Raw genomic sequence first — 20,879 nt, 5'->3', positions numbered from 1 at the left:
CACATACAGTTCTAAAATATTTCCTAGCAAAGATGGCCCAAGTTCTCATCAGTCAAGATGAAAGCAAGACTTAACATAAATTTTGCATATACATTTTAAAGTTTTGAAGACTACTTTCTGTAATTTACACATGTAAAGTTATAGTTTTAAAGTGCATTTCAGGGATCCCTGGGTGGCGCAGCGGTTTGGCGCCTGCCTTTGGCCCAGGGCGCGATCCTGGAGACCCGGGATCGAATCCCACGTCAGGCTCCCGGTGCATGGAGCCTGGTTCTCCCTCTGCCTGTGTCTCTGCCTCTCTCTCTTTCTCTCTGTATGACTATCATAAATAAAAAAAATAAATAAATAAAGTGCATTTCACTTATCTCAAGTCTCAGCTGAGTATTCATTCTACTGGGAAGCAGAGTCAAACGGTGCATTTTGTTACCTTCAAATTCCAGTGGAGACTAATGATAGTGAACAGTGGGGCGCACCAGTTCAGGAATAGCCTCTCTCTCTTATTAAAATTGCCTGTGCTTTTTCCAGACTCTGCAACTTCCTTCCTGAGTCCATGTATTGCCCAAGAACAGTCTAGCAAGACTGAAACATTTTAGGGCAATTAAATAAATTAACAATACCTAGTCTTTAGAGAAGTATGATTTTGAAAGGCTTGATTTTGGGGACTCAGCAGCTATGACGTACAGAACATCATGATAAAGCGACTGAGGGAAGAAGGAGGATCCCTAAGTATGGTCCCTCACAAACTGCTTCATTGTGCACAGTTCTTTAGATTCCTGAGAACTGTTTGCCTGGGGTAGTCGTGATTGGCCAGGAGTAATGGTCAAGAGATGTCTATTGAAACAGAGATTAGGGAATGTTAATAGCCATTTGTCTTTTTATTTTCTTTCTTGTGAAAAAAGGTAGTGGTTACATGGGAGAACATCTGCCAGAGCTGACTCAAAGATCATTTCTAGTGACTAATATAGTTCTCTAAATGGTTAGGATCCTAAAGGTCTGCTGGAGGAATGCATAGCCAGAGACCTGGTTCAAAGCAAAGACATGGATGCAGATAGTTTTATTCCTGGACCCATTTCCTGTCCTCTTTCCAGGTTTTTTCTTCTACTCCCTTTATGGCCCCTTCCTCAGGAGCCAAAGGGTTGTGTTACAGAGCCAAGGATGTCTACAGCCCTCTGCTGCAGGACCTCTGCAACCTGACTCGGCAGAAAGGCTCACTTACTGAGGTTTTCCAAACTTGCTCCTTTTCACCAAAACTGACTCTAACATTTCTTAAGGTCTTCCTAAATGACCGGCTAGCTAATATGATGATCAACTAATCCATGCTAAGGCGATAAATACTGACAGCAGATTAGTATATCGAAAGGGCCTTCAATGGCTTAACCCAAGTAAGTAAATACCTTAAGGAATCCCAACAATTTCTGCAAGGCCATTAGAAAGACACTTTGAAACGTGAAGGCCTAAAGCAGATCCCATCAAATAGCTTAGGCATTCCATATATTCTTCATTGGGTAGGGCTGGCTCTAGAAGACCTGAAGCTCCCACAAGGTCAAGAAGGTGTGAAATATTTGAACAGAGCCTCATTCATCCACCCCGCATACCTGTTGGTGACGATAGATGCCATATACTCCAGGAGGGACTGGCACATCGGCACTGTCAAAGACCCATTTGCTTCCTGACTTGCTACTATAAAGATGCGCTATTTCAGGCTCTGGACCCAGGATGGGTATGTTTAACATATCCGCCACGGCCAAATCATCTCTGTGGAGGAGCCCGCTGACGATGTAGGCCTCTTTTCCTTGGATGAGATTTTTTATTCTTTTGATTGCCTTGGGACTGTACATCAGGTAAGTGGCCAGGCACATATGATGCTTCTGGGGGGAGACCATATCATTCTTGTTAAAAGGTGTTCTTTTTCTAGCCCATATGCCTAATTTATAATGTTGCACACAATAAATGCATTATTAATAGCAGGCTGGGTTATGACCTATCCTGTTGTTTAGCAGTTTAAATTGATAAAAGCTGTTGGGGTGAGGCTCTATAATCGCTCACATCTTTAGTGTGTTGGAAATAGGCTCACTGGGAATAGAACTAATTACTACACATCTGTATTTATTTGATCCACGTGGAATTATCCTTCTGTCAGAAGGAAAAGAGGCTGGCGGCCTTTGGATAATAGTGATTCATCTCTGCAACACTTCTGGCATGGTTTAACACTAAAGCGTCTGGAAAATCAATACAAAAAATGAAGAAAAAAAGCTTTACAGTGTGCTTCACTATACAGGACTCCTAATCCAGCAACTCTTTAAGTGACTCCATAGGCAAAGGGCACTTGATACTCTCTTTCCAAAGTTCCACCACCAAGTCCATTTTAGAAAAAATGTACTTTTATAATGATTATTTTGGTTTTTAGCCAACACTCTGGAGAAGATTCATGGATAGAAAAATATTTGAAAATTTCAACAAGGCTTAAATTTATTTTCCAGTGGAAAACTCTTTTTATTTTTGACTATTTAGACCTTGCCCAGGAATACATGTGACCACTTATTCAGTTAAATACTTCTGGCATGTCTAAGAGGGGCAGAGGGCAGAGCTAGGTGGTCAACATATACCAAAACCAGTACAAGGTTGTCTCTACATTCAAGGAGTGAAGACACAAGTGAGTATAGTCAACGGATAACTAAATCAAGGCAGAGAAGGGCCATAAAGAGTTACAGAGGGCTCAGAGGCATAGAGGAAGGAGGCAGAGGCCATGTGCTGGTGGGGATAGCAGAGAAGTCCAATTACTCATTTTCCTTGGACCTCAGTTTCCCCATCTGTAAAATGAGTATAATAATAGTAGCCATCTCATGGGGATGCTCTGAGGATTCAATGAGATAATACATGTAAAGCACTTATAATAGTGCTTTGGACATAATAAGCACCTAAAGAACGCTAATTAGTATTTTATTATGAAAGAGGCTGGGGTTGAGGTGAATTTTGAAGGATAGGTAGGATTTTAATGGGTGAGAATGACCATGGGAAAGACATTAGCTATGGATGGAATTTGAGAACCCAAGGCTGAGCTTACTTTCTCTAGAGAGGAGGGCATCATGGCACAAGAGAAAGTGCTGGGGGCTTAGGAGTTCTGGCTTAGAATCCAGCTCTATCACTTATAAACTACCTGAACTTGGGCAAGTGACTAACACTCCCTCTGCCTAAGTTTCTCCATCTGTTTATTTAAAATATAAATTTATTTGAGAGAGAGAGAGAGCAGATTGAGGGAGGAGCAGAGGGAGAGAATCCCCAAGCAGACTCCCTGCTAAGTGGGGAGCTGGATGCAGGGCTCAATCCCATGACTCATTAGATCATAACCTGAGCCAAAACCAAGAGTCAGATGCTCAACTGACTGAGCCACCCAGGTGCCCAAGTTTCTCCATCTATTAAGTGGAAATAAAAATACCCATTTGCTGGGTTGCTCTAAGGATAAAATAAGATCATGAGTGTATAATACTTATTATAATGCATGGCATTGAGTTGATATTCAATAAATAGTAGTAATTATTATTACAGAGAAAAACTCTCTTTTTATAATAATCAAAATGCCATGCAGATTATATAATGCAAGGTGCCAGCATCCTAAGGATTTTGTAGATTCACACCTACTTCAGCAACTCTTGTCAAAATTATCTACTCAACATGGCATTAAAATGTGGAGAAATGCTAAGCATCTATTTTCAGGAATGTTAGCAGCACTTGTTTGCAAACTGTTAGAAGGTGTAACTGATGAGTATGGGAGAAAGACAGTGAGGAGAGCCCTGGCTTTCAGTCTTGCCTGAATTTGTAACTTGCAAGGTAAGTTACAAAACTTGACCTTTCTGAGCCTCAGCCCCCATATTCAAATGATGCATTGACTAGAAGTTTCTAGAGTCTTTCCAGCTCTGAAGTAACTTTCCCTTTAAAACCAGAGCTCTTCTGGGTTTAGTTTAATGGGTACAGAGATTCTGCTTGAGATGTTGAAAAAGTTCTGCAAATGGATAATGTGATGGTTGCACAACAGTGAGAATGTACTTAAAGCCACTAAACTGCACACCTAACATGATTAAAATGGTAAATTTTATGTTATATGTATTCTTCCCCTAATTACAAAAAAAAAGACAAAACCCAGAGCCTCTCTGAGAAGAGCATTTATATGATTTAGGCTACAAGGCCTTTCTTCCAAAAGGGCCCTTCTATTTTAAGCTCTTAGATCTATGCAATATGCCTTTTCTACCGTAATTTAAATCCATTTTCAACATATACTTCAGAGAGTACAATTCTAGGAAACCCAGTGTTCCCTAGACAATGGCTGGTACCACCTCTTGAGGTTTTGTTTCCCATCTAGTTGATCACCATCTTTCCTCCTTGTTTATCTCACCCCTTTCCTTGCCCTGCAAATTATTCCAATGAGGAAATGTAAAAAAATTAAATGTTGGGGTGAACTGGGAATTTGAATCATAATTGGAACATATGTAACACAGTGGGCTTTACAGAGTACCTAGAAGAGTGTTTCAAGGTGGCTGTGTTCTCAATGAAAAGGTCACAAGGCCAAAGCCTTCTGACATTATTCTCTTGTTTGACCCATATAACACTGTACCAATGAACTTTTGGAGGTGAGGAAATGGAGGCTTGAGTGATTTGCCCAAAGTCACACAGCTAGTAAAGAGCAAAGGCAAGATTGAAACCTGGGGATTAGTATAGTTTTATGCTACAGCTACCAAACTTCTCCCATTCTATAGACTGAGTAGTGAAGGTCTGGCGAGTTTATGAGGTGTGATGAGGGGGTGCCAGATGCAGTGATAGAACCTAATGTTAGAGTTCTGAGCCACTTCCAGCCAGGCTGGGTTTTTGGCTCCTCCAGGTTTGCTTATCTCTGTTGTCAAGTACTCAACCGGATTCTGGTTTATGGTCATCTATGGGCCTGCCTTATTCTTCAGGCAAGATGGTACCACAGTTTTGTGTTTGATATGTTTTTAGTGAAGATTTGAATACGAGTGAGTGATGGTACAGCGCACATTACTGACCGTTTAGAGAAATTTGGGATCATCAGATCCAGGCAGTAGATTAGCACAGATGACAAAAGTCTAAAATGTTCCTAGTTCCATAACATTATAGCTACATTTCATTTATCACCACTAATTTTTTTTTGACCTGAGACAAAAAAGTAGTTGTTTGGGATGTCTTTGTAAACATTAAAATGTTCAAAACTAGACATGATGACTTTATAAGAGCACTTTTCACCATTACAGATTCAGGCATCATATAGTAATTTGGAGAGATGTACAAACAGATTTTTGGCACGCTTTAAAAAAATTTCCTTAAAGCCATCCATTTGAATGAAAATCAGCACTGATACAATCTCTCAAACGCATTAAAAGGAAATAAAGCAATAACTAAACATGAGCAGGAACTGATTTGAAAGTGAGAGTTTAATTTTTGTATTTTAAAAAGTTGATTGCCTATGAGTGATTAATTACTCAAATAATTTAAATTTAAACTATGAGAAGTATTAAACACTTAAAATATTCCCTACTTGTTTCTACTCACCAAGGTGCAAACTTAAACTATGAATGTGACTCAGTGCATCTGTTAGCGCCAACTGCCTATCTTTTGCCGAGAAGCTGAAGAATGGACTGCAGGGCACATGTCTCAGGTAACAGGGTTGTAGAGCTGAAAAGGTCTTTGAAATGCCCTAACCCATCACCTGATTATATATATGAAGATCAGAGGACCAGAAAGGTAAAGGAAGCTGCCCAAGCCACAAGGTCATCCAGGGGCAAAGCAGTCATTCCAATACACGAGAGTGTTCTGGGGTTGGACAGATTTGGGGGTCATACTCTGACCCCACCAGTAACTTTGGACTAGAAAGTGAGACTTGCTTTCCTCAGCCATAGAAGAAGATTGATAATTTCTGGCTTGTTAGCATTTTTCTGAGGACCAAATGAGAACATGTGTGCTAAGCATTTGATAAATGTTACTCATGCACTCACTTTCCTTCTCCTAAACTAGTGCTCCTTTCCCATTCCATGCCTCTTTGATGTGTATGGACTTTTCAGATGTGCGGAAACTCCTTAGCAGCAGCAACCAGGTATTAGCTTTGGTTTCTGACTGGATAAAATCAGGAATTTAACTACACACTAGTGACAGTTTTTTCTTCCCCACTTTCTAATGTCCACAGTGACCTTGCCACTGAGGCCAGGGGATAGCCAGGAAACACCAAGCAATCCTTGCACTGATGGAGGATATTGGGGGTTCCTAAGACCATAAGGAAGTGGTGACCATTTGTCCCCTGTCTTTTCTCTTGTTCACCCGGCCCCTGCATCTTCTTCTATAGCCAAGCAGTACCCATGAGACAGAGCTAGGCAGAGAGCTTTGGGAGGAACATTGAGGTATCCAGTTATGAAAAAATAAAATTTTCATCTTGGTAGAAGAGAGTAAATCCTGATGACAATTCACTGGGTATACTAGCAAAGCAGAGATGTTTTAGCAAACCTCCTCAGCTCTGGCAGGCCTTTTTTGGTGGGTGGATGGGGGCGTGTGTGTGTATCAAATCATGGTGCATCTGATGGGTTAATCAGTAGTAACAACACATAGATAGTAAAGTATGCTATTGGTTTCTTTGCCAATAAATTGAGCGTTGATTTTGGTGCATCCCATTGTGAGTGGAGAGAGCTATCTTTAGCAGCAAATTTAGACCCGTAATTATACAAAAAAAAAAAAAAGTCTCCTCAAATTGTATAGTCCATTAGATATTAAAATGTTGGTTGTTTAAAATGGAAAGTTTACATTCTTGTTAAAACAGAGAAATTCATTTCAAGCCATCTCTTGCACTGCCTTATTCTATAACACTGCCCTTGTGACTCCGTGAATTTCCCTGTGTGGGGATAGAGTTCCATTTAGAATTCATCCCATTCAGTGGTTCAGTGGTAAAGCATCTATCTGCCTTTGGCTCAGGTAGTGATGCTGGGATCTTGGGATTGAGTCCTACATCAGGCTCCCCATAGGGAGCCTGCTTCTCCCTTGCCTATGTCTCTGCCTCTCTCTCTGTGTCTCACATGAATAAATAAGATCTAAAAAAAAAAAAAAAAAAAAAAAAGAATTCATCCCATTCATTAAAAATCAGTACAAGTTAAAAAAAAAAAAATCTGAGCCTCATTCAGTATGAACCCTGTGATATGGTAAATCAGGCCAAATTCCCTTGAGGAAAGAAGTTCAGGGAGTAACAAAGAATAGCAGTGTGGAAGTCGGAAAATGGGCCCTGGAAAAGGTTCTGTCCCTAACAAGCTTGGTGAGCAGGGTGGGCCCAGCCTTTCTCTGTCTTGGTGTTCTCCATACAAAATTAAGGAAAAGGAACTATAGATGTTATAAATTCACCTACTTGATGGTATCACCCAATCACTGCAATTAGGCTTCAGCTATACAAAACTGGGCAGGAGTAGCTCAACTAAATCTGAAAGTTAAACTGGGATATTTATTTCCTACAGTCCAACTAGTAGTCTAATCAGTAAAGCTGTTAAACTTGCAATAATATTTCACTGATGTGTACCAGAGCGTTGCAAGTTATAAAATTTCCAATTTAATTTTACTGCATCCCTGAAGCCGTAGTAATTAGAAGACAAACTCACAGGGAAGATGTTTATAGCTTCAGGGGTGATAATTTTGAACCTGTCCTGCAGGTCACTTCTGTCCTCAAGGTTCCCCGATTTGACAGCTGCCTGTAGACTCAGGATTTTATTATAATATAGCAGTAACTCGTCGTTCATCTGATGGGAGCAGATGTAGATGACACTCACATTGGCATCTAAAAACAACAGGCGCAATGTTAATTACTGGTATAAAGGTAAATGACATTCTGAACTCTGGCATTGGATTGATGTTGCACAGTTTAAAATAAAGAGCATATCCAAAAGCCACATTGAAGTTAATTTAGATTGGTTTTGTAAAGATCTTTGCAATTTAACGGGCTTTTTTTGCATTTTAGCATTTCTCTAAAGAAAAGATAAATAACATCACTACCAAAAAAATAGACACAATGATTCCTTCAGAAGGAGGGCTGTGAGGTACTATAGAAGTGTGCTTTCAAATAATACATAGGGATTTAGCCCCAGAACTACCATTAACATCAATGGGAATTGCATACTGCTTTAAAAATTTATCCCATTAACTTCAGTAAATTATAAAACAGAGCTATTAACTTTAGAAAGCTGATGAAGTTGCAATTTCTTATTCTGCCTGGACTTGGCAGGGCCAATTCAGGGAACATCCTGTCCAAATAAATGGTCTGATTATGACCATAGCAATGATTATTTCAGGAAACCAACCTTTTCCCTGCTTCATTCCCAAAGAGGAGTTTATTACTTAAATAGGACATCTAGTGATTTTTGGTTTAAAGGAAACGCTGTCTTAAATTAACTGATTTTCTTCTTAAGATGTGCTTCTTATTATGTACATAGAAAAATCCTAATTAAATATCCCACCCAAATGGGATAGTGAGATGAGATTACCCACGCCTGGCTGCAGGGTTTTAATATTTTAAGGAGTTGGGACAGGAAATCAGCAGCCAATGGAGTGATTCATTCATTCATAAAATAACTGGCTAATCAGTAGGGGCAAAGCACTTGGCTAGACATGGAGGGAAATAAGGAATCAAAGTAGCTGAGATGCTGCCCATAAGGAGCGACCATTTCACATGCACAAATAGCCACTAAACAAACAGGTGGAGACTAGGGGACACAATGAAGCATGCAGAACAGGTGGTTAGGGATGTTCAGGGGAGGGAGGGCTATAAAATGTTTCCTTGGTCAGGTAGGGCTGAGAGGGGATTTTAAGACCCCTTTGTTCAGTTTGACAAGAGTATACAGAACACAGACTGATTAAATTCCAGCTCAGCTGCCTCGGAATGCTGGGCACAGTATTTAACCTTTCTAAGCATTAGTTCTTCATCTTTAAAATGGAGAAGAAAATCACTGGGGACATAGAGTTTTGAAGAGTATTAAATGAAAGAATATCTGTAAACACCTCGTGCAGTATCTGGCACATAGTAGGTACTTCATAAACAGTACAGATACACAAGTCTGCCACATGGCCAGCCCTGACTAGGTGAGCCAACAGTGATTCCACACCCTTCCCTCCACATTTGTGCTCCTTTTTTCAGCGCCTCCAAGATTTAACATGATAGATTATATTGTCATTTCTTCCTATTGTTTCAAATCTATTAATCTTGTCTCTCCAAACTCTTTAAAGGCAGGGTGTATGCTCTTTCCTATATTCCTTCAAAAGCTGGTACAGTATGGAGTATGCAGGAGCCACTCAATAAATACCTGTGGGTTGACCAAAGGGATTTGGTAGGATGGAGAGATTTGGGAAGTAGAAAATCTTACACAATCAGTGAGATCAATGGCTTGTGGGAGAAACCCTCCTCCCACCGGAGAAGCAGTGTCCTCTGAACTGGCCCAATGCTGAACCAAGAGTAGGCATTTGACAAATGTAAATATCTAAGTGGCCCCTATTTAATTTTGAAACCAAATTGCCACATAAACCTCAAAATAAATTAACTGAGGAGACAGAAATATTCAGTTGCTGAATGACCAAATTACTGATCCCAAATCTGTGTTTTCAAAAGGAGATTGGTGTCTTCAAAACTAATGGAACTTCACAACCCTCCTCCTGAAAGAATCATTGTGTCTATTTTTTTAGTGGTAGTGTTATTTATCTTTTCTTTAAAGAAATGTTAAAGTGCAAAAAAGCCAGTTCAATTGCAAATATCTGTACAAAACCAATCTAAATTAACTTCAGTGTGGCTTTTGGATATGTTCTTTATTTGGTTTTAAAAACCAAGGTAGGATTTTTTTTTTTACTATTAAAAAGAGACATAAGAAACAAACAACAAAAATAAAGATTCCACACTGGAGAAAACAAAATTTTTCTTGGAAAGCAATTTCTAGGTTACAAAAAATGACAGCAAATCAAATTGCTAATCTCATCCTCCTTGTGCATTTCTGGCAAAAGAATACAAATCACTTACACGAATATCCAATAGTTGTGAATCTGCAAATGTTCAAAATTAATTGACAGGTAATTTTGGAAAGAAACTAATATGAACACAAAGATTGCTTTGATCACTAGTCAATAGTCAATAATGGTCACTTTCTTGCTTAACTCCCCCAGGAACTGGCCATTGGGGGGTCTCCACCTGGCACCCCGACATCACTGCCGATATCCAAAGGATGGTCTTACCCACCTGACCAGATTCTCTTTGTTTCCCCCAAATAAGCAAAAAGTCAACTCACTTTACTAGGAATTAATGGAATATAAAAAAAAGATAATCATTTATTCTTACATAAAATTACTAATTTTCCTAGTTTCTTCATTTTTTTTTTTTAATTTCACAAGCAAGCACTTTTTCTACCTTCTAGCTACTGTTTCTAAACTTCCATTACTCTTCTTGAAGAGGCTTTAGGCTCAGATTGCTATATGATGAAGACAGTGTACCAAAAAAAAGGTATTTGCTTCATAGTCTGTCAGAAACGTTCATATTAGCAAAATTTTCCATTGCAGGTAGACATAGACTGAATTATTTAAAATAGAAGCCTCATACTTTCAAGTGTTTTCTAATAATGAGACTCTTTTGTAAGGAAATTCTTTGGCGATGGTTTGTGCTATATATAGAAGGGTATATAAAAAGCTAAAGAAAAAAATTAATTCAAATAAATTAGAGCAAAGTCTGCCCTCTGCTGCACTTCAGTGGTTTCCACCCAGTCAGGTTTTTAGTTGAAATAGCTCAGCACTAACAAATCAATCTCAAGTCATTAAAACAAATTTTTTTTTGTAGTGCTGAAAAACAATAATAGTGCCTACATAATAGATTAAAGCAATTACACTATTATTATTTTAGGACACTGTAAATTTCTAGTACTGATGTATTTCTGTTACCAAATGGCATTTATAAAATAATAATGATGCTGAAATATATATGAATCATGTAAAGTATGTCATTCCGGGGAGCCAGCTGAGTTGGTCATTGATAATTTAAAATTTTTCCTTGTTTTGCTTAAATAAAGGCCAAAGCAATTATATTTTAGCAGAACAAAAGAAGTTCTTATTTGGTAACTAATAAAAACCTACTCTTTGTTTACCCTGAATTTTTGGCTAGTACCTTCTAAACTGATCCAGTGTTAGTGCTTAGCCTTTGTGACCTTGCATTAAGGCTAACCTGAACCTTAGCCTTGAAAGCACCAACTGGAGCTGGTCCATTATTGTGTTCTTCTCTCCTGGCCCAGGTTGGTGTCCGATTTAGAACTGACCAAGACAGTATCAGAGCCTGACCTTTGCAAGGATGTATCTAGTGCTAGAGGTCTATATTTCTAAGAACTCTCTCCAGGAGGCAACTCCTGATTTCTAATAACTACGTAATATATATTTAAATAAAACCTTCTTTAAAAGAATCTATCTTCACATCCCTCTTAGTCTTATAATGAAAACAATGATTTTCATTTCTGATACTGCTTTCCACTTATTACCCAGAAAACATAATAGATGATATAAACACAGATATAAAATGTTGGCTTCGGCCACTGCCAGATTAAGGAAATTAAGAGTATTTGGGGCCACAGGAGAGAAATTCTTAGAATTTAGAAAAAGTCATCCAAATATATTAGTTTTTAAAAATGTCGTTTTTAAATTCAAGGCAACTCCTCTATAAATCTGTTCTTTAAAAACAAAACATTTAATTGCCCTGCCAATAGATTAGAAATCCACGATTTTTCCTTGCGGGGGGGAACAATAAGCAAAAGTTAAACATTTTTTATCAACATCCTCTGACAAACATTCTAAAGAGTCATTTGTGTGAAAGTATTTACTGTACCTAAGATGTCACACAGCCTCCCCAGCTGCATGTTCTGCTGTATGTTGAAGTCGTCAATATTTTGTCGCACAGGAAGAGAATATCCTAAACAGCAAACAAGGTGTCAAAACGCAGAAAGAGAAGGTCAGTATGGCAAAATGACACACTAAGATTTCCAGGTGTCACAGTCCACATTTCTTGGAAAGAATTTTCTCTGAAGCATCTTGCAGACACAATCTAACTCCTAAGAATGAGGTCCTTGCTTCTCGGGGGATTTAAGCATTATTCTGGAAGATTTGCTAAGCAGCATATTCTGCAAAAGAAGAGTTCATCTTTTTCAATACCAGCAAAACCACTGGGAATCAAGACTATAAAAACATAGGGGAAATTTCTGACATTGAATATGATGTTCAAAACAACATTGAAGAAAATTATGCTCAGGGTAAAAAACAAAACAAAACAAAACAAAACCAAACAAAACAAAACCAAAAAACTGTGTTGGCTCTTTCAACTTATGCTTCTCATGTGGCATTTTGAAGATGTGTCCCCAAAATCATTCTAAACTGACACAGAGATTTCAGAGAAACCCCTTGCTGTCAGGAATATATATTTAAGTAGTACTGAATACTAAAGGAATACTCTTCTGTTCATGTAGTCAAAAGAAATTTTTAACCTTTAGAGGGCAATAAAGGTTAATGCAGTTACTTTGTAGGTACTAATAGAAGTCCTGCAGTTTGCCTTCATGTCGGCTGGAAACAGAGCAGAAGGAAAACACACGTGGATTATTATTGTCCAAAACTCTTTTACAAAAGAAACAATAGCAGCAGCTCTTCTTGCTGGTATTTCAGGGGTTAAAAAAAATAAGTGGATCAAAACATGAACTTAAAAGGCACGCATACTCACAAGCAGATGTAATTGCTTATGAAATTCAGCAACTGTTGGTGCAACTTTTTTTTTAAGTAAAATTGCTTTTCACATTTTGAAGAGATGCTTCAATGCCTCCTTGTGGTTAGTGAGCCCAAACACATGTTTCAAGTTAAACTGCTATAGATAAAGTGATTTTAAATATTACATCTTTGAGATGTGACACAGATTTCCTTTTCAGCATAAGGAAAACTATAGCAATTCAGGCAACAGGGCTTCAGATCAAATGCACTCTGATAATTGGCTCTTTGCTTTGATGTCAGTGTTTAAACACTAGACATCGTCTGGAAATTAAATGAGCTTACAATTCTTCTTAAAGTCTCCCTTTTGCTTTATGCGGATGAACTTAAGAACTACAGAGGCAGAAGGACAAATAGCTTGTTCGAGTTATTTTTGAAAAATTATTAATTTCTGAAATACTTTGGGGAACCATTCCACATATGAAAGTTAATATAGACAGCTTTAAACGATGCTGTCTTGATGTGTGATTGCAGTACTGTAACTTAGGATTCTGCATATGTATAATTTTATCTGTATTCAGATAAATGTTTAGGAAGATGTCTTGTGAATAACTTCTATATGCAAGCTATAAGAAGGCAGGAAAAAATGCCTAAAGAATAAAGTATGATTAAGAAAAATGCCGGAGAGCATTCCACGAATGCATTTCCTTTCAAAAGTAAAGATAAAAGGCAGTATGAGATGTCTCATTAAGATGATGTCCAATTTAAAATATAAAAGATGTCTGATCACTTTGTTGCCACATGTGAATAAGTCTGTGTTTCAATCAAATGCTGGAGGTCAGTTTTCCAACAAATTACTTGGTACCTCTGTTACCACTGATCAAGGATGCCTACGCAGAATTATGGCAGAACTGGCTACTCGGTTAACCCTACAAATACACCCATTTTAAAGAACTGAATGTTAGCAATCCCAGAACAATGCTATAGAGGATCACATGAAGTAACAGATATGAAGACATTTTTGTAAACTGTAAAGTGCAGTACAAACATAAGGTATTTTAATGCTATAGGGGTATATGTGCTTCCAAAGCTCATAACAGCAACAAATCCTGTGACAAGCAACAGACCATTCTACATGGACAAGATACAATGCAATGAACATTGACGTCAACGGAGCAAAAGTTGGGAGTCAATTTTTTTAAAAGTCAGATTTATTATGTTTTGTACACCCACAAAATATGTTTGACACCCAGGTGAAAAGATGCTCATCAATGCTAGCAGTGCATATATTAAATACAGTAGTGACTCAACCACTAAGCTTTTGGCAAGGATGTTGTAGCCTTGGGGAACTCAGCAGACCTGCTTGTTGGCAATGAACCATCACACTTAAAAACATAATCTGCAGAGACACAGGTACTTCAAAATTCAAATAGAAACACCCGGGGAGCTCTGAGACACCATCTACTTCAACACTGTCATGCTATAGATAAGGAAAATCAGGGTAAGTGCCTGTTTCTTGTCCAAGAACACATAAGCCTACAAATTACTATATAGTTTGGATAGGACATATTTAGCTCTTGCATAAATGTGGTTGCTTATAAAAAGAGAGGAGGCAAGACTTTCCAACGGTGAGCAGAGAACTCCAGAAGGGACAAAAAGTCTTTGCCTGTTTTCTCACTTTTATTTCCAATTGTTGCAGCATGCAGAATAATGGCCCTCCAAAGATGTCCATGTCCTCATACCTGCAACCAGTGAATACTTTTGGTTACACGGCCAAGGGAAAATAAAGTTGCAGGTGGAATTAAGGTTGCTAATCATCTGACCTTAAGATAAGGGGATTATCCTGGATTATTTGGGTAGAAGCAGTGTAATGACAAGGGAGGCAGAGGAGGAGAGAGTTAGAGAAGGTGTGTCCATACAAGAAAGGCTCAGAGAGCTGCTTGTTGCTGGCTTTAAAGATGGAAAAAGGGAGCCAAGTGTTCTGACTCACGCCTTTGTGGGCAGCTTCTAGAAGCTGAAAGGGTAAAGAAACGATTCTCCCCTAGAGCCTCTAGAAAGGAGTGCAACCCTGCCTACACCTTGATTTTAGCCCTCTCAGACTTCTGAACTAGAGAATCATTACTGTAAGGTAATACACTTGTAATGTTTAAGCCACTAAGCTTGTAGGGACTTTTTAAAGGGTCATAGAAAACATATACGATGCCTACTTTCCATCTTCACCTTTCAACTTTTATAAAATGGGTTTTCTCATCTAGAGAACTTGTGGGAATTCAAAGAATGGTGAGTGGGACCTGTAGCCTTATCTAGCTCCTCATCAGCCTGGGAGAATAGAGCATACTTCTGTGTACAATTGACCCTATCCCAAATATTTATGAGATAGTAGTTCCCTAACTCCACTCTCCTCTGTCAAAAGATAAGAACTGGGGGTCACTTCCCTTTGTAAACTGGGGAAGGGTAGAGAACCACACTCAAGAGTGTTGTCTCTGAAATCATTCTAACTATGCCTCCAAGCACACTGCCATCTCTCCACTTTCTCGTTTTTGAGTTGACAACTCAAAGACATGACAGACTCTGTAGGAAATTGGGACTTTTAATCAAATCTTCATGGCCTTCAACATGTCTTTTAACAAGTAGCTATGGAATCCACAGGTTAGCTATGGCATTGCTACACTAGATCCTTGAGAGATGTACTGCCAAGATCTCCCAGATAGCAGTTCCCCAAAATAATACACATCCTTTGAGATCAGAAACAAAGCACACTTAAACTTTCAAATTCCTGGGGATCCCTGGATGGCTCAGCAGTTCAGCACCTGCCTTCGGCCTAGGGCGTGATCCTGGAGGCCTGGGATCGAGTCCCACATTGGGCTCCCTGCATGGAGCCTGCTTCTCCCTCTGCCTGTGTCTCTGCCTCTCTTTCTCTCTCTCTCCCTCTCTCTCTCTCAGTATCTCTCATTAATAAATAAATAAAATCTTTTAAAAAACTTTCAAATTCCTTTACAGCCTGAATTAAAATGAAAACACATTGCATTCATTGATGTTATAGCCATCCAAATAATCCAAATCAACATTCAGTCATTAGTTAGACCAGAGTTGGCTCTGTGACCCTGTAATATTAAACTGTGTCATTGGCCTTGACCTATCTGATGCTGCACCAGAAGTACAGAAGCAGCATTGAACTGGGTGTCAGTAACACCAGCTCATGAGCTCTTTGTGAAATGGATCAGAATTAGGATATGGTCAAAAAAGAGTTTTGCATATACTAAGATAAAACAATACTCTTTGGCACCGCCTTCATTGTCATAAAAAATATTAAAATGTTTGTTCAGCAGTTCTCAAACTTACACTTGTAACAACTATAGAGAACCCAAAAAGCATTGTTTCCATCGGTTGTATCTATAAATATTTACTATATTAAAAACTAAAACTGGGGATCCCTGGGTGGCTCAACGGTTTGGTGCCTGCCTTTGGCCCAGGGTGTGATGCTGGAGTCCCGGGATTGAGTCCCACATTAGGCTCCCTGCATGGAGCCTGCTTCTCCCTCTGCCCGTGTCTCTGCGCCCCCCCCCTCTCTCTATCATGAATAAATAAATAAAATCTTAAAAAAAATTTAAAAAAATAAAAACTAAAACTGAGAAACTTTAAAAAATACTTAATTTACCTTAAAATAACAATAAATCTGTTACCAATAAAACCTAAAAATATAGTTTTATTAAAAAGCTGTTATTTTCCCAAACAAAAAAATTTAATGAAAAGAGTTGCATTGATTGACAAGTTTGTAAATCTCATAATAGAATGTGGTTAGATTCTCATATCCATTTCTGTGTTCAACCTGTTGAAATATGTTGTTTTGATTAAAGCATATGAAGAAAATCTGGCCCTACACAGGTAAGTATTTGGAAAAGGGAAGACTATTTTATACATTCTATAGCCTTTTCAGACAATTGTGCATATTCTTTGATTTATACCAAAAATAAACAGTGGATGGGAATTCTCATGTTAGTTATAATGTAGAATTTGCAATCTTATCAATAATTTTTTTTTACATTTTGTGAGAGGACAAGATTTAAAAAGGCAACTATCATCTGAGTTTACTTTGAAAATAGTTTTGACTTTCCAGACTCCCAGAAAGTGTCTTAGGACCTTCCACAGTCTCTAAGACTATGCTTTGAGAATCACTGGTCTTAGATGCATGCAATGCTGGGCCAGTCACTGATAAAGCCACTGATAAAAAGTTTAAATGAGATAAAGTCTTCTTTCTCTCTTCTAAGATGTATTTATTTGAGAGAGAGAGGAGAGCACTAGCAGAGGGAGAGAATCCCAAGCAAATTCCCCACTGAGTATGGAGCCTGATGACGCAGAACTCGATCTCAGGAGCCTGAGATCACCATCTGAGCCAACACCAAGAGTCAGATGCTCACCACCCAGGTGCCCCAAGACTTCACTCTTTAGAACAACACAGAATCCATTTGGTCAGTTTAGTTTGAGAATGTCTTCAACATTCAACAAATACTTAAGCACCTCCTGTATTTTCTACATCCCTATCACAAAATTCCCTAATCCTCCTCAGCAGTCCCCCTCAAAAAATGCTCAGTTTTATTTTCATCAAACTGGCAGTGGGTATACTTCATACATACATATGTAACCCAGAAAGGCATCTCTCTTACTGTATCTTAATCTTTTATCTCAGTAGCTTGTGCTTTCACAGTTGCACAAGTAGTTAAAACCTGGGTAATAACATCTCTGTATGACTGTAATATGCTGCTGATGGGCAATCAGTTGTGACAAATGTCACATGTTCCCTGAAAGCTTTTACAATTAGAGTACCAAAGTTGGCTAACGTTAACTTTTTTTTATGAATTGGAGTAATTCAAGAGTACCTCTATAATGTCACTCTTGCTCAGCTGTATCCAGGATGCTTTCTTGAATGGAAGAGAAAGGGATGCAGTGATGGCTACTGCTGTTGTCACCCAGTGTAGGCCCCTAGGAGTGCATGATGCATGTGAATATCACAAAGGATGTGTTTCAAAACAAGGAAAAGGTTGAGAACTACTGCTCCAGTCCATCAGATTGAGTCATGGTCGACTACCATCTTAGGCCAGGGTGATCAGATAAATGGCAACTACTTGGTAACTAGAAGCCCAATGTTAACCACTTCTCTGCCTTAGGCATCTGTAAGGAATAGAAGTAGGGACAAAAGGAACTAGAAGTCAATCACATGCTAATGAGCAGACTGTTCCAGAATATGTACTCTAATGCAACAGCAGGAGCTTGTTTGCAAGAGGCACACAGCAATCCTGAGGAGGCATAGTCATTGAGCATGGCCTTGCTGGTGGGTCTCTGTGGTTTCCAAGAAGGAAAAGCCAATCCCAGCAGAGGCAGTTTCCTGGGTGCAAAGAGGCAATTAGCATCATCTGATGATAGGAGTTTGCGTGGGAGTGGGGATAGGGATGGGGGGGGGGGCGGAGACAAACGCAGAGATGAGGGTAGAAGAGTGATAACCAGTAACCACTGATGAGCATCCTTGTTTCAGCAGAACACCAAAGGTAGCCTCTTTTGATGTGAAACAGAGGCAGCAACATTTTGAGAAATGATGGAACACCATATCAAAGTAGGAATATTTTCACACGTGATGGGGATGGCCGTAAGGAAAGAGGCTGGGTCCCTCTCTCAAGTGATAAGGAAGAAAGAGTGTCCATTTATAGGAAAGAAAGTTTTCCTATCTTTTTGGCCTCCATGACAGTACAAAGCAGCAGGAAAAAAATGGTTGTTTTTTTTTTTTTTCATGAGATTCACAACAACAGAATCCATAACCTTATGGAAGGGAGACCTTCTTGGAGACCACTATAGTATTCGCTCCAAGAATAATTTCCTGAAGTAATGCACAGAGGAAAAAAAATGAAACTGAACTATATAGATTCCTTTTAGCTATTAAAACAGTTGACAATGAAATAAAAGATTACAAAGAGAAAAGAGAAAACCCCACCTAATTAATTCCCTATTTTTATTTTAAAGAGGAAGAGAAGTGAGAGAGCACTTCACTGGGGGTTTAATTGGTTGGCAGTGCCTCATAGACCTGCTCACGGCATCAGAGCCCCATACTTGGCACATCTCATTTAATGTCAATATATTTTAAAATGCCACTGAGTTTAAGTGTAGCACCAAATGATGCACTGTAATAAAGCAGCACAGGGGTTAAATTGAAAGTGGATAATTGAAAGTGGCCAATAACTTGGCCAAAGAAACTGGAAGCAGAATTAGTTCATAGGTTTTATTTAGACCTCTGATTTTTCTAGGGGAATTAGGATACTTTGTTGCAGTTCTTATTTGACTGATAGATTTTGCTTAAAATAGACCCTAGTATTCTATTCCTGCTATGAACCATAGTAGATTATTTTGTTGTATTATTGTATTTCATTGTATTTCATTAATAAAAATGATAAAAATACCTAATATCCAATTAAGAGATTAGCCTATATACTCTGGAAAGGATGAGTTTTTTTTTATCATGAAATTATAAGGCCGATCAGTTTCTTTGAAGAATTAATCAACAGCATCCCACTCCTCCTGTTTGTTAAAAATAGCTAAAACTTTTTGTTATATCTAGGAATACTAACCAAAATATGTAACAGTCAATCAAGTTTTATAACTACTCCTTTCAAAGAGGTTACTCTGCAATGTGTAATTGTCTTAATGTTCATATTAACAAGCCATAGACTTGAAAATACATGGTAAATATTTTGTGGTCAAAGCATAACTGAAAACATTACTGTGGCCCTTTACATCATCATCATTTGGAGAATGCAATTATTCTTGTGTGTAGAAAACTGCATAAACAAATAACCAGATGCCTATCACTGCAATATATTGTACAGTTATCAGCTACTAATCTTTCATTTTTAGAATTCAAACAAGTTAGTGCAGCCCTAATTGGCTAGCAACATGGTATAATTATTTCTAGGGCTAATTCTACACCAAATTGATTGCAAATGTCCTATAGAAAAAGAGAACAAGGCTGTAATTTGTATTAAATGCCTACCTGAACTTTACATGCCTACCAACTGATTTTGATTAGTGAATCAATCTCAACTCTAAAAACAAAATTACTACATTAAATAGATTTGGAGAAAAACAGTATTTAGAGAAAACTGTGTTTAGAGAAAAAACAGGCTTTGCTTTTATCTACTCTTGTTTTCATGAATTATGTAGGCAAGTCTCTGGTGCAGGATACAAAGTAGCCATGTTATGACTAGCTAAAATCTTCAAGAATTCACAGGTAAAGTCGTGCATGAAAAAAAAATACCATAATCATTTTTTAAAGAAAGGCATGGTTTGAGAATTATGTCTGTGGAATAAGTACAAGGTGACAGGTTAACATTATTTAAACTTAAATATTCACAGGTCATTTTATAAAACCTAAAGCATAGGTTATGGAAACAAATACTATTTGATTAGAGCCCAAGTATTATTCTCTTGTAAAAATGTGTAATTGGGCTTTTTAAATACTCAGTTGAGAAAAATATATGTGCTTAGTCTTATATCTTGGAAGATACATGATTAGCAGTTTTTCTTTAAAATGGGTTATTATGTTGTTAACAAAAATTACTACAATAGGGAAGACTTTCAGATTTATTATGTGTTTATTTAAACTGAGAATATGTATTTTAGAAGAAAACTGGTTTTAATATCAAATCTAAAATAATGCAATTCTAGTTTCTGAAGTAGTTATTTTTCTCTTTAATTTATATCTGGCAAAGCCTTTTGGAATTTTAAAACATTTTCATTTGAAATTATTTTTTATTCCCCAGTTTAGATTACTGCCCATTATTTTACCTCTTTGGACAAAGACTCTTCTCTATCAGACTTCACTGCACTGCTGATTGCCCTGGGGCTTTGAAGGGTCACAGGTGGAGGAAAGGAGTTTGTGGAAATTATGCCTGAAAATACCTTTGTGCTGTCAACATTGCAAAGTGGGGGTCTTGTTCTATTTCTCGTTTTGAATAAAATAGAGAGCACAAAACAAAATTTCCCACATAAGTACCAGGTCAGGTCCACAATTAGTTGCAGAAGCAAAAGGCTCTTGCACCTTATTCCAAGGACTGGAGTCTGTTAATTGTGTCTGTAATTAGCCTCTCTGGTTGTAATCA

General features: G+C 38.1%; 1 protein-coding gene across 2 annotated transcripts in view; it reads right to left on the bottom strand.

Moving 5' to 3' along the window:
* Positions 1 to 20,879, bottom strand: part of IQCH (IQ motif containing H) — a 211,794-nt gene that overhangs the window by 89,388 nt on the left and 101,527 nt on the right. For both annotated transcript variants that reach the window (XR_011997435.1, XM_072738887.1), the window contains 3 exons: positions 11,873 to 11,956; positions 7,635 to 7,810; positions 1,593 to 1,865 (listed from right to left, as the gene is read on the bottom strand). Coding sequence is in view for 1 of the 2 variants with exons in the window: in XM_072738887.1 (XP_072594988.1) it covers positions 1,593 to 1,865; positions 7,635 to 7,810; positions 11,873 to 11,956 (533 nt within the window). In the remaining variant the exon portion in view is untranslated. The remainder of the gene's footprint in view (positions 1 to 1,592; positions 1,866 to 7,634; positions 7,811 to 11,872; positions 11,957 to 20,879) is intronic.

The sequence above is a fragment of the Vulpes vulpes genome, chromosome 15 (assembly GCF_048418805.1).
Source record: "Vulpes vulpes isolate BD-2025 chromosome 15, VulVul3, whole genome shotgun sequence".
NCBI classification, from domain to species: Eukaryota; Metazoa; Chordata; class Mammalia; order Carnivora; family Canidae; genus Vulpes; species Vulpes vulpes.
The sequence above is the reverse complement of the archived record's forward strand: the minus strand, read 5'-3'. Positions and strand labels throughout refer to the sequence as shown.